The sequence below is a fragment of the Triticum aestivum genome, chromosome 5D (genome assembly GCF_018294505.1).
Source record: "Triticum aestivum cultivar Chinese Spring chromosome 5D, IWGSC CS RefSeq v2.1, whole genome shotgun sequence".
Lineage (NCBI taxonomy): Eukaryota > Viridiplantae > Streptophyta > Magnoliopsida > Poales > Poaceae > Triticum > Triticum aestivum.
Genome location: NC_057808.1, coordinates 421,689,815 through 421,702,745, shown reverse-complemented (window position 1 = coordinate 421,702,745; position 12,931 = coordinate 421,689,815). Strand labels below are relative to the sequence as shown.

At 42.7% G+C, this 12,931-nt stretch overlaps 1 protein-coding gene across 5 annotated transcripts; it reads right to left on the bottom strand.

The window, feature by feature from the left end:
• Nucleotides 1–4,455: 4,455 nt before the first annotated feature.
• Nucleotides 4,456–11,664, bottom strand: LOC123122305 (uncharacterized). 5 transcript variants are annotated; one of them, XM_044542487.1, is made up of 15 exons: nucleotides 11,204–11,659; nucleotides 10,319–10,452; nucleotides 10,062–10,214; nucleotides 9,857–9,968; nucleotides 9,425–9,761; nucleotides 8,982–9,195; nucleotides 8,801–8,890; nucleotides 7,539–7,794; nucleotides 7,313–7,425; nucleotides 6,607–6,705; nucleotides 6,389–6,436; nucleotides 6,186–6,296; nucleotides 5,984–6,074; nucleotides 5,794–5,906; nucleotides 4,456–4,834 (listed from the first exon to the last, which is right to left on the bottom strand). In XM_044542487.1, the coding sequence occupies exons 1-14, from the start codon at nucleotides 11,451–11,453 to the stop codon at nucleotides 5,794–5,796; spliced, it is 2,121 nt and encodes a 706-aa protein (XP_044398422.1). In that variant the 5' UTR covers nucleotides 11,454–11,659; the 3' UTR covers nucleotides 4,456–4,834. The 5 variants fall into 5 exon arrangements, with proteins under 5 accessions (XP_044398422.1, XP_044398423.1, XP_044398421.1 ...); XM_044542488.1 differs by having other exon boundaries at nucleotides 4,456–4,793; XM_044542486.1 differs by having other exon boundaries at nucleotides 4,456–4,760; nucleotides 11,204–11,658.
• Between the last annotated feature and the right edge of the window lie 1,267 nt (nucleotides 11,665–12,931).

Sequence of the window (12,931 nt, the reverse complement as noted above, 5' to 3'; positions counted from 1 at the left end):
AGATAGTGAGACATCCATGTTGGTCTCCAAGAAAGCTGATAAAAACTATATTGAAGACACTGAGACAACCCCAAAGTCCTGTCTTGATGTAGTGTTCGAGTTACTGGCTACCACTGCTGGCACCAGCTCTTCGAACTCGTTGCCTGAATTAGTTCGGCTTCTTGAGTCTCAACTTCAAGTTGAAAGACATCGATCAGATGTTATGCGACAGGAAGCCGAAGGACTGAGGAAGTCCCTGCAGAATTCAGATGCATACTTTCTGGTGCAACAGCAAGCGCTGGAGGACTTAAGCGCCAAACAAGAGAAAGTTGATAAGCTTGCTAAGCATCTTGCCAGCATTATGGGTACCCAGGATATTGTTTCTTGAGCTCTTCTGAAGTGGTTTCAGTTCTGGACTTGTTTTGCTGCGGCGTTTATATGCTGCTGTGTTCCCTATATTTGCACTGGTGGCGAACTTTGATGCCCAGTGGATGTAATATGTGTAATAGCCGTGATAGCCTAGTGTAAGTTGCTTGCTTATTTATTTCCTTGTTGTCTTGTTTATTTGTTTGCTTGTAGTCAGTGCAGTTCTTTTTCTGCGGTTTGCTAGTGGCTGCAATAACCTATTTTTTTTAAAACTAGGCCACAATAACCATGGGCTAATATTTACTGTAGTGACACTGGGCCTCCTACGGGCCGTAGAAACAGTGGGCCTTCTACGGGCCGTAGAAACAGTGGGCCTTCTACGGGTCGTAGAAACAGTGGGCCTTCTACGGGCCGTAGAAACAGTGGGCCTTCTACGGGCCGTAGAAACAATGGGCCTTCTACGGGCCGTATCATCAATGGGCCTTATACGGGCCGTATGATCGATTGGCCAAACATGGGCCAAACAGACCGCATTCTGGCCGTAAACGGACTAGAGTTGGAATCGTCCGTTCATGGGCCGACCATAACAGGCCATCGTTAATAGGCCGTATTTGATGACGCTATGAAAACGGCTCAACGTATTAACGGACCACAAACGGGCCGACTGTAACCACGGGCTGAATTTGGCCCACAAGCAGAAAATGACAGTAACGGGCCGTAAGTAAACGAATGCTGGAAAATAGCCCAAGAATAAATGGGCTCTGAGAAGGCCGAAAGATAACATGGGCTGGAAACGGCCCAACGGAATAACGGGCCGTTAATGGGTATAAAGTGATACACTGTTCTTTACGGGCCAGTTTCACCACGGGCCGTTAATGGGTGTAAAGTGATACACTGTTCATTACGGGCCAGTTTCACCACGGGTCATTAATAGGCCAAGAGTTACATAGGGCCTCATATGGGCTGAAAGACGTCATGGGCCATACATGGGCCAGAAGTGAAAACGGACTGGAATCATATTGGATGGCCCAGATGACGTTACTGGGCCTAATTCGAATAGGGCGTAACGGGCCTTGGGTTAGCGGGCTGTAAATGGGTTATATGCGAACAGGCCGTTAACAGGCTTTCCATGGGCCGGCCCGCCACCTTTTGACCAAGTCAAACAGGCCGGCCTTTTCACAAGAATGGGCCTCTGTTGGGCCGTGCCACGTGTCGACGTATCATAGGCGCCTTCTGTCCAATGAGTGGATGACATCTGTCCCAGCGATGAGCCGACACGTGTTTCCTCCAGCCAATGATGATTTTACACGTGGAAAATCCCCATTGGTCGGGGCTGTTAACGGGTTATCGGATCCAAAACCCGACCCGATAGCTTAACGGCGTTCCGTTACGGTGGATGCCACGTGTCGGTCACCCTTGACGAAAGCACTTCTGTGACGCGTGATTTATCGTCATGGAAGTGGACACTTCCGTGATGATAATTTTGGTAATGTCATGGAACACTTCTACAACAGCACATGTATGACTATCTTGATTCTGTCATAAATTTGTCATGGATGTACATGCATGACAGAAAACGCGACCTACTGTGACAAACACGTATCATCACGGAAGTGTATTTTTTTTGTAGTGTGGGCTTGGTCGGATGCCATCCATTGGGATAGCTGGCATCATTTTAATTCCGTTATGAGGTGGTGGATCTGTCCAGCAATCGCCAACAACATCTCTTCTCTTGTTGGTTTCTTCGGAGCCGTGGAATGAGCGGAATGTTTGGTTCTTTCAAGAAGGTTTTTTTCTTTGCCTGGCATGGTTGTGCGTAAGATCAAGGATGAGGCCGCCTTGTGGGTTGTCATTGTGGCGAAGCATTTGAGCTCGATTATGCCACGAGGGTAGTAGGACTTTTGGCTTTGTTGTTGTGATTATTTCTAAACTCTTCTTAACTTATGAGATGAGACAAAGCGTTTTCCTCTGTTTCCAAGAAAAAGAAAGTATGTTGTCACGGACAAGTACTTGCTTGCCTCTTCTCTCAAGTAAATTATCCCTTAGCATGTCTTCTGCAGGACAGGGGTTTCAATGAAGACTCGTGAGTGGCTTAACACGTGTGAACTGGTTGATCCATACAAACCAGTTAGCATGAACGTATCCATGGCCGTATAATCAGGGGAGATGAATTTCATCAGAGACCCATGAGTAGCTTAGGGCCTATTTGATTTGCAGGATTTCTAAAATGCAGAAATAGAATAAACACATGAAGTTGTCAAAATTTCTTTGAAAGGGATGCACCAAAGAGCGGCCTCCTTATTGTCAAGGGAAAACATGGTTGGATGCTTGAATCTATGTTAGAACACCCAAGCATTTCTCTCAGTCCAAATTTCCCACTAACAAGCATGGATAGCCCATCGCCTTCCTATTAGGGACAGGGGACATGCAACCCGAACATGGTGATCCACCAAGACTTAATGGAACGCTCCAAAGCCTAAGCGGTGGTATCAAGGACATCAAGGTGTAACCATTGCTTAATCAAGCCCCATAACCTCACTGAGAAACGACACTTGTGGAAGAGGTGTGTGGTAGATTCATTCTCCCTCTTGCATAAGGAGCAGTCCACAATTTGGCCACCCTCTCTTCACAAGCCTACCCGTCATTCAAATTCTATTTTTCATGGCCAACCAAGCAAACGATTTCATTTAGTGGGCCCGAGTAACACTTACCTTGTTACCTCCCATGTGAAAAGAGGAGGTAACAGGAACCATGTTAAAATTTCAAAAAAAAAACTTTTGGCGGAGCCCAAACCCTCCAAATCACGTCCTTCAACTCATTTGGGTGGCACCCACAAATTTTGCCTTGTAAGTGGAGGTCCCCATTCCTTCAAATCGTGGAGTTGCCATCTTCAATCTTACTCCCTCCGTCCCATATTAATTATCGCTCAAACAGATATAGTGTTTCATTACACACAACAGGTTGGAGTGGATAGAAATTTTTTTCTATGAAAACTAGTACAAACAAATCCTAAGGAAAAATTCATATGAATCGTAGTCTTATGAATCCTCAAAAATTCCTTTAGAAATCCCTTGAATCAAAGAGGCCCTTAATATTTTGGGTGGACTGGTTGGTACATACTCCCTCCGTTCCTAAATATAAATCTTTTTTAGAGATTTCAATACGGACTACATTGAAGGCAAAATGAGTGAATCTTCACTCTAAAATATGTCTATATATATCCATACGTAGTCCATATTAAAATCTCTACAAGGATTTATATTTGAAAACAGAGGGAGTACAAACTAGTATGTAGCCATAAGCAAAGCGTGCGCAATACACCCTTCGGCCTATCATTAGGGGGCAGGAATTTCGCCAGGAGACATGAGCAGCCTGCCAAAAGGAATTGGTGAGCTGCGAGGACTGAAACTTGACATCTTTTGGAGTGGAGGCTATGGCCATGGACCGGTAGTCAAGAGACATGAACAGCTTGCCGAAAGGAATAGGTCATCCGCGAGGCTGCCGCAACTTGACATCCATCCATCTTTTGGAGTGGAGGCCATGGGCTGGTCGCGTTGCTGTCAGATTTGGTGATTGTCCAGACAAGGCGAAAGCTTGTGCACACATAGATAAGGTGGGTTGGTTGGGTCATCGTAATCACAGCTGCTTTTGTGTTTTAACCTCGCTGATGGAGAGCCCTGTCCAGAGATTTTGCAGATGGCCACCAACTAAAGCGTACGCATACATGATGGGATACTCAGCCCCTTCGACGTTTTTGAGGTGTCACTTCAGAATTCATGCCACAGCCTTTCAATACTTGGATCAGAAGACAGTGTCTACCAAGTTTCATGTGCACATGTTATTGGTAGATTCATTCATCATAAAAAGGACTTATCATCATACTATCGTACTAGCCTTTAATTAGATAAGGTCACGATCAAATGCGTAAACTGGATACCATATCGTCAAAAACGGCAAGTAAAAAGAACCAAGATCGTACGCACTAAGAGGGATATATCAAGTGCTGCCGATGCTGGACCTACGTACAAGATTCCTTGCAATGCAAAGCAAAGCCAAGCATATATCACAGTCTCGAAAAAAGAGGCCAAGCAAATCACTGAAGATTGCACATCAACGCAAAAGGAGGACAAATTAATCACACCATGTATCATGAGTGACTGATGACTGACATGATATCACTCTGGACTCTTAAGAACAGTGGAGAGGTTGCTGTCATGGAGTGCTAATGCCCTGATTCTTTCTCAACGGAGAAAGAAGGTGACCAAACTGACAGGGGCATCGCATGATCTTCCAAAGGGCGCAGGTCGCCAGCAATTGGTCGATATTCCGTCGAACGGAGCTCGATAAATGCAATAATGATGTAATGCATGCTCATGATGATGAAACCATGGTCCATTGCCCAGGAAGACACCTTTCTGTAGCAAAGAAGGATTGTTCAGTATGGAAGACTGTAAGCATGCACCTGGAGGCGTCAGTCGTAAACCAGTTTCTACATAGCATCAGAGGACAAGAAAATGACGGATGATGATGATTATAACAATAATAACAACAACAACAACAACAACAATAAACATAAAAATAAGTAACGAAAATAATAATAGTAATGATGATATGATTCCTTGAGTAGTAGCTCAGGACGTTTAAACATGATCCTACACGCTTCGATGAAAGCACCCTATGACAACTGTGATCCTGCCTGACACAAGTTTTGAACCCAGGCCAAGCACTTGGGAGATGGAATTCCCTAGTCTCCACCATAAAAGAAAAACACTAGCCGATTCGTTTCGTGAAAGTTAAGATAATTCATTTTCCTGGAGGATGGTTCAGTGAAGTAATTACAATCAGCTTCCTGGGAATTTGGAAGAGGAAAAAGAAAGAAATTTTTGTACAATAAGTTGGCATGCATATTCATCAAGTGGCCACATCCATTCCATGCCAAATAAAATAAGTGGAGTGCAAGTAAGTACAGATGTACTATGACTAGACATAACTTGCACAATGGATGAAAAGCAAGTATGATTAGGTTGGACATTACTCGTACTGTGGCCTGTGGGGTTCAAGGTTGATTCTCTGGTCCAGATCCATACTAAATCAAAAGCAACTTTAGGAACCACTAGTAAGTTCGTTGCAAGTGCAAATTGCATGTCACATCCTGCCAAGTTGCTATGCCTAAGAAAAACACTGATGCTAGTTTTTTTTCCCCTTTTGATTACAGTTGCCAAAAGATGGTACAAAACTAATAACTGATGTACATATGTGATTCTGTACAACATTAGCAACTCGTGTTCTTTCTGTCACCTAAGAGATAACCATATCTGTGAGATAATGTTTTGTACAGAATTGATGGAAATACATGGGATACATGTGTTATCAAATGTCTCCGAGAAGACGATGATGATATTATACAAACAGCCTGACGGAAAGGGTACCCTGAAAAATAAATGTTACCTAAATTGCCTTGGACTTCTCCAAAGCTGGCTTAAGTTCAGTCTTGTTCGTTTTCATCCATTCAGACAGTAAGGAGTTCACTTCATCAGGAACTTCATCATGCGGAGCATGTCCTGTTGTGTTTTATTGTGAGAACCAAAGCCAAACACGAAATAGAGAGGAGAGGGGAAATGAGAAGATTCTCAGTCACCTGCATTTAACTCCCTAATTTGGACCTTGCTGCAATGCTCTCTAAGCATGGAAATGAATGACTCGGATTTTATAAGCGGATCTTTTATTCCCTTTTTCAAAATAAGAAAATAGTAACAAAATTAGCCTCACATATGTCAACAGTCACTACATAGGTATTGGTATAATAGATACGATGTCCGTGGATGATGTTAGGCACATACCTGAATAACTAAGATGTTCCCTCCAAAAGAATCGAATAGAAAATTAAGAGGAATTGAAAGATTGAAGTTGAATATGCTCTCGATAACTGTTGTTGCACCAGGGTCATATGACTGAATTTGTTTCTTAAGGAAATAAATGCAGAATATGTTGCATGAAGTGAAAATTAAGTCTGTAAAACATATACTGTGTGATCTGAGGATACAGCTCTTATAATCTCATCCACGAGTGGCTTGTCAACCCGTTCAGTTCTCTACAAATGAGAAGGACAGTATTTCTTAGTAAATATTAACAAATAGGTACTACTCCCTCCGTTCCAAAATAGATGACCCAACTTTGTACTAAAGTTGGGTCATCTATTTTGGAACGGAGGGAGTATGTGAATATTAAAAAAAAAATTAGCACATTTGAAGATACACATACAGTAGGATAGTATCCCTTGAGAATGCCTCCTACCCTTGACCTCAAAAAGAGCAAAAGGAGGCGTGCCTGCAACCTTGAAAGCCATGAGGTTCGTCCTTCCTGTACGTAGTTGCATATAATAGAATCAAATTAATATATAAAACTAATGCAGCTCAGATGTTAAAAAGTCCAGTATAAAAGATTATGCTTTTCTTTGTTTATGTCTTCCATGTCATAATTCCCTTTGGATAATGGCTGAATACAAGTATCAATGATATATATTTGGACCATAAAACTTTTAACCTGAAATATATTAGCCATCAGAGTTGTGAATGCTTCCATAACAAAAATAAGAAACAAACATTGCATCCGAAATTAATTTTCACAATAGAGCTTTTAACAGCTAACAATATGTTGATCTACTATTCAAGAAGACATCGATGTGGACCAAACAATATTACCGAGTTCTAGTGCTTATATTTTTTATGTTGTTGTGAGTTTGCAGAGACATGAAAATGAATGAGACCCCCCAACCCCACATAGATATTCAATATCTCAAACATTAATACGATAAAAGATATGCTTGCTCTTAATTTTCATGGCAAACATATGGTATGTTTATGATGCAACTAGCACTTCACATCTTTGACCCATAAATATTGTACAGCATAGAATCAGTAAACATAATTTAAATTGAAGTAATTCCATTGAATTCTCGTTGCCTTACTTTACTCAGTGGGATGAAGGAGTAATTTGGAACAACTGAACCAGCTGAGTTCAGAAGAACAAGAGAATTTGCAAGGGAAGGCCATAAGCCAGCAGCAATAGCGCAGATATAACCTGAGAATATTACAGCAAGAAAATGATTAAATTAAGATTATTCCAAACGAAGTTGTTTTTGGCTTATTGCCCGTCACCGAGCAATGTTGAAAGATTAGTATGTCAAAGCATACCTCCAATAGAGTTGCCTACAAGATGAACAGGCTCCCTCACAACATCAACAATGAAGTCCCTCAGTAACTCTGACCACAGAAGTTCTGAATAGTCAACATTTGGTTTCTCTGATTTCCCAAAGCCAAGAAGGGTAATTGCCCAAACTCGGTGTCCTTCATCAGCAATGTTGCTGATATTATCACGAAAGTGCTGCAAGGAAGCTCCAAAGCCATGCACAAGAAGAACTGCAGGACCTTCATGGCCAACAGATGTATACTGCCAATAAAACTTTAAATGAGGAAATCCCAGGAGGCGATCTAAACAAAATTGCGTACATCGATAAATTTAGTTGCATAACCGCAAGACCAAGCAGAAAAAAGATATGCTGAATGTGCACAAGCTATAGAAGCATAAAAAAAGAATCTAATAAATTTGAAAAGTAAAAGGTATATGTTCATCGGAGATAGGATCATCCAGCTGTGTGTTCAGTCTATTGATAACACCATGAGACAAGCTTATGCGAAAAAACTACCCCATGTTAGATATATACTGCATACAATTGCAATAATCAATTAACATAATGCAGGGTTCCACCAAGACCCAGTGATCACACAGAGCCAACAGATGGGAACCAAGATGTGCTTTTTTATTAGCTTTCGAAAGAAAAAAATCTGACTTTGAGAAAAGAGGTACTGCACTGATGAATAAAAGCTTTAACTTCATTTAGAAGCATCCTTAGTCTATGTGATGCTAATTTGGGATATGTAGAGTGTTATTACCCACCTGCATAGGTGTCCGTTTATAAAGTAAAATTGGCAATGTTAACTCACATCTCAACTGCTAGACCAGAATTGATTGTATATAGATCATGGTGAGTTGCCAATGTCACTAGAAGGTGGAAGGATACAAGTGCAAGTGGGACAATTACAGTGATCCTTTGAAAATTGTTGTTGACCCCCAGTTGTTGTCTGATTTGTCAATATTCAGTCCGGACAAGGATTGCTGCTTTTCACTATCCTATATCAAGACTAGTTTCCTTTTATATGTTGCCCACCAAAATGAATAATGTAATACTCCCATGCTTGGCCACTCTATTGAAAACTAAATGAAAACAAGAGGTCGTGATACATACATGGATAAGAGTGTGAATCACGACCTCTTGTTTTCATTTAGGTGGGCAACCTACCAAAATTGATACTTAGTAATGGATGCTGATGCATTGGAAGCAGAGTACATCCGCCTATGTACAAGAGAGGGTGGAACTGGAAGAGATACAACTTACCTGTATAAGATAACCCTTCCATCTCCAAAACTTTAAAGGATAATTTCCCTCAATGGATACTTGGGATTTCAATGCCAAGAGCCAGTACCACTTTAATGTGAACAAATAGATTGTTAGGGGAGTCCAGAAGAGGTGAAAGAGGCAGGATATTGAAAATAATATTGGGGAATATATCAATTACCTCCAATGAACAGATAGCATCTACCGCTGATGTCACTGTAGGGGTTGAGTATCCAAACGGTGATAGAAAGCCAGCATTGCGATCTCTCTCATATTGAATAGTTTCTTGGTAAGCTCTCCTCCTAGATATGACTCCAAGCTGAATTGCATTACCAAATAACGTGCGAAACGAAGCACCATCCCTGGTTTCAGCAAAGCGCACCTTATCATGCAACCTGGACAAAGAATATAATTAAACCTGTTGTCAGAAATGGATAATGATGACATATACTAATGTTACGACTATATTGCACAAATAAGAGGTTGAAACAAGAAGTCGTTTCATTGGGAATGGGTGGTGGGCAACATTTTTTTAATACAACCACAATAATAATGTTGGCTTTGAGTGAACAAACCATCTAATGAGAATCTGATTAAATGAAAACAACAGGTCATGATACATACTCTTGCCAACTAGCCTTTCCTGTGCCTTCTAGGTATTTCAGGTAAGCATCTAAAGCATCCAGAGTAATGTCTGTTCCACCTCTAACTTCAAGTGAACTTTCCGATGCAAACATTGAACCTGCTATTTTCCTCCCTGGTGCACCAGCACTTGTGGTGATATCTTCTATGTTTTCTCCATCGCCATCACTTAAGGAAACATTACTTTTAATCTTCCTCTGAATGAGGGCGGCTTTGAGAATAGATCTTGCTGACGTGCTCTTGATAGGAACCCAATTATCTTGTGCCATTCTGCTCTCTTTCAGGAATACCTTTAGTTCTTCAAGTGTGGGTAGAGAACCTGAACAGGAAACTGTTGTAATATCTGAATGGACACACTGATATGTTCAAGGAAACATATAATTATCAGCCAAAGCGAATGGAATTGAAGTGCACCTGTGTCTAACTCCACATTTAGAGTAGGAAGAGTGGGGGCAGGGAGAGCTGTAGTTGTCGAGAATTTCTCATTCAAAAATTGGTTGCGTGATGTTGACAGTTGCCTCAAGCTCTGGTGGAATGATCACTTCAGCATGCCATACATGATCAATTTGCTATATGATAATAAAGAGAGTTCAACACTTGAGATATCAAACTTAACTACCTTATAGTCATACAACGGGGCACTCCAGAACTTGATCTCAGGAGGGTTTCCCCGTGTGAACGATCCATTAGACAAAGAAGATTCAACATTGGCTAAAACACTGCACACACACTGTTCAACTTCCTCTTCTGTATAAATGACACCCGCTTGTACCTGTTATACTCCACCAATGCATGCAATCAGGAGATCCGGATATGTTAGGAAGGTATGCATATGCTCTTAAACCTCAATTCTCAACATGAACCTTGCATAGCGACCTCATTTGTGATTTTCAGAACAGCATCTTCAGCATTTCCCAAGCCTATGAGCAGATCAGACCGTTGAGACTTCAACGCCAACTTAAGGTCTTTCAAAGCAAAAAGTAGCAGTTCCAGCCTCGTGTCTGAGTAACCTGTAAAGTATTAAAGAGTTGATACCAATGTGAATGTCAACTGTCTAAATGTTTCTGAAACTAAGTGGCAGGAAAACTGCCTGCTAAAAAGTCCATTAGATGTCAACTGTCAAATAGCATTTAATAGTTTATGTTGTTAAACCATGTTTTAGACAAGACAGGGTTTGCTTACGCATGTTCATTAATAGGTATATAATTCTAGCATTGGAGAAGCAGAAACAGTATCGGCGACTTAGTTTACAGCACCCAGGTCTCATTTTTCGGACCTTATTGGCCTGACAGGCAGGTGTTATGCACAATTGGCAACATTAACCTACATGTGGGGATTCGGATGGAGTCACACTGTCCTGAGAAGCAATAATAGCGATGTGGTACAAAGATGAACTGGCTTGTCCATTTAATAGTGTCTATGGCAAACGGCAAACTGCGTCTTACTCCAGCATGCTAATGGCAACGAGGCCAACACCTGACAGTTCAATTTTACAAGGGAGGCCTTGCCCGGTGTGATTTGGCTTTAATTTGCTCTGCATTTCTACAAAACCACTAAACCAAGCATCAAAGCACACTAGCTGTCGCATCAATGTTGCTGAAGCTGTGAAGCAGGACGACACGGCAGAGAATTCGCGCCAGCACACAAGCGCCCCTACGGTGAAGGCATTGTACCGAACACGCCCCGTGCACTACCGATCCCCGTTCCTCAACCCCGTCCCGATCGCAGGCACCTCGACGCTAGAACCGAGCAGCGACTCACCGGCGAGGATGCGGCTGTCGAAGACGTAGAGCGGGACGACGCGGCGGCGGGGCTCGGCGCAGGCGGCGACGAGGCCCGGGTGGTCGTCGAGGCGGAGGTCATGCTTGAACCACACCACCGCCGCGCCCCCGTCGCTCACGGCGCTGCAGGAGACGAGGAGGCGCTGGCGCTGCTGGCGTTGGCGGTGGCGGCGGAGCGGCGGGGCGGGGAGGAGGCCGCTGTGGCCGAGGCGGAGCGCGAGGAGTGCCATGGGACGAGAGCGGCAGCAGCGGCCATGGGTGGTCGGGGAGCGGGGATAAGAAGGGCGGGGCTAGCGCGCGCCCATGGCGAAGCTGTGGCGGAGGACGGCGCTCGGGCCGTCGGGGGCAGAGATCTGTGCGTGCGTGTGTGGTGGCCCGGCCGCGTGCTGCTTTCTGTGGCGGCGCTGCTCCCGTCGCCTCGCGCCGTGGGGCCCGCCCTTGTCCACCGCGACACAACGCAGGAGAGACGCGGGGAGTGAGAAAAACGGGACATCAACGGCTGATTCAATTCAATCAGATAGAAAAAACCGGCTAAAACCACCACCAAGAACCGCCATGGCACGTCTTCTGGAACGTCCACGAACCCGAGATGGGCGTGGTAACTGTCACACACTCCGTCTGATTCATCCCGTCGTATGATTCCTACGCCTGTACGTGCTCGTCATCCATTCCTCCCTCGATGGCTCGATCCATCCATGGATTGGTCGGTTGGTCTCAAGATAAAGTATGAACTATAAACTCCATTAAAAACTAAGAAACTATGATATGGGTCATTGAAACAATTGCACTTTATCATATTACCGGAAAGAGTCTATGTAAGAGCTTTGTTTTGCAAGTTCGCATAACTATCATTTAGTCTTCTATGATTGCTGACACTCATGACATATTTACGGAGCAAAAGTTTCAGTCAGACACATAGAAAGATAGGGGCTTATCACTTTGCCTCCAAACTTATTTACCTCAAGGGTAATGTCCATATCTTTCCCCAACACATGATGCTTGCGAAGAGAAAATAAAAACGGAATAAAGAAGAATAATATTGACTGTTGCACAAAAGTAAATACATAAAGTAAAAGATAGGCCCTTAGCAGAGGGAAGCAAAGGTTGTCATGCGCTTTTTGTTTCGGGATGTGCAAGCTCTTAATGTAAAGGAATGTCACTTTGTATTGCCCCGTGTACAAAGCTTATTTTCCTTTATAATAAATGATCATACATATTTAGGAGCAATTTTTATTGCTTTTGCACCGATGACAACTTACTTGAAGGATCTTATTCAGTCCATAGGTAGATATGGTCGACTCACATGACATGAAACTAGGTTTAAGGGTTTTTGGATGCACAAGTAGTATCTCTACTTAGTGCGGATTTTTGGCTAGCAAAAGATAGTGAGAAATCACCACATGTTAGAGGATCCATGACAATATAACTTCTGTGTGAATATAAGCAAACATAACTCAGTACATTGTCTTCCTTGTCCAACGTCAACTAATTGACATAGAATATTTTAATAGGGGATCTGTAACGCCCGGATAATCAAGCTACAGTAATCCCACGCTAATGGTGCCACGTCACCACAGTTACTGTTGCTAATCTACCGTTAGGTCAAACCGTTTCAAAATTCAAATTCAAAATTAAAGTCAACGATAAAAGTTTTTCAAAATTTAAAACAAAAATGTTCGGGAGGTACCATATTTTGCATAAGTAAATA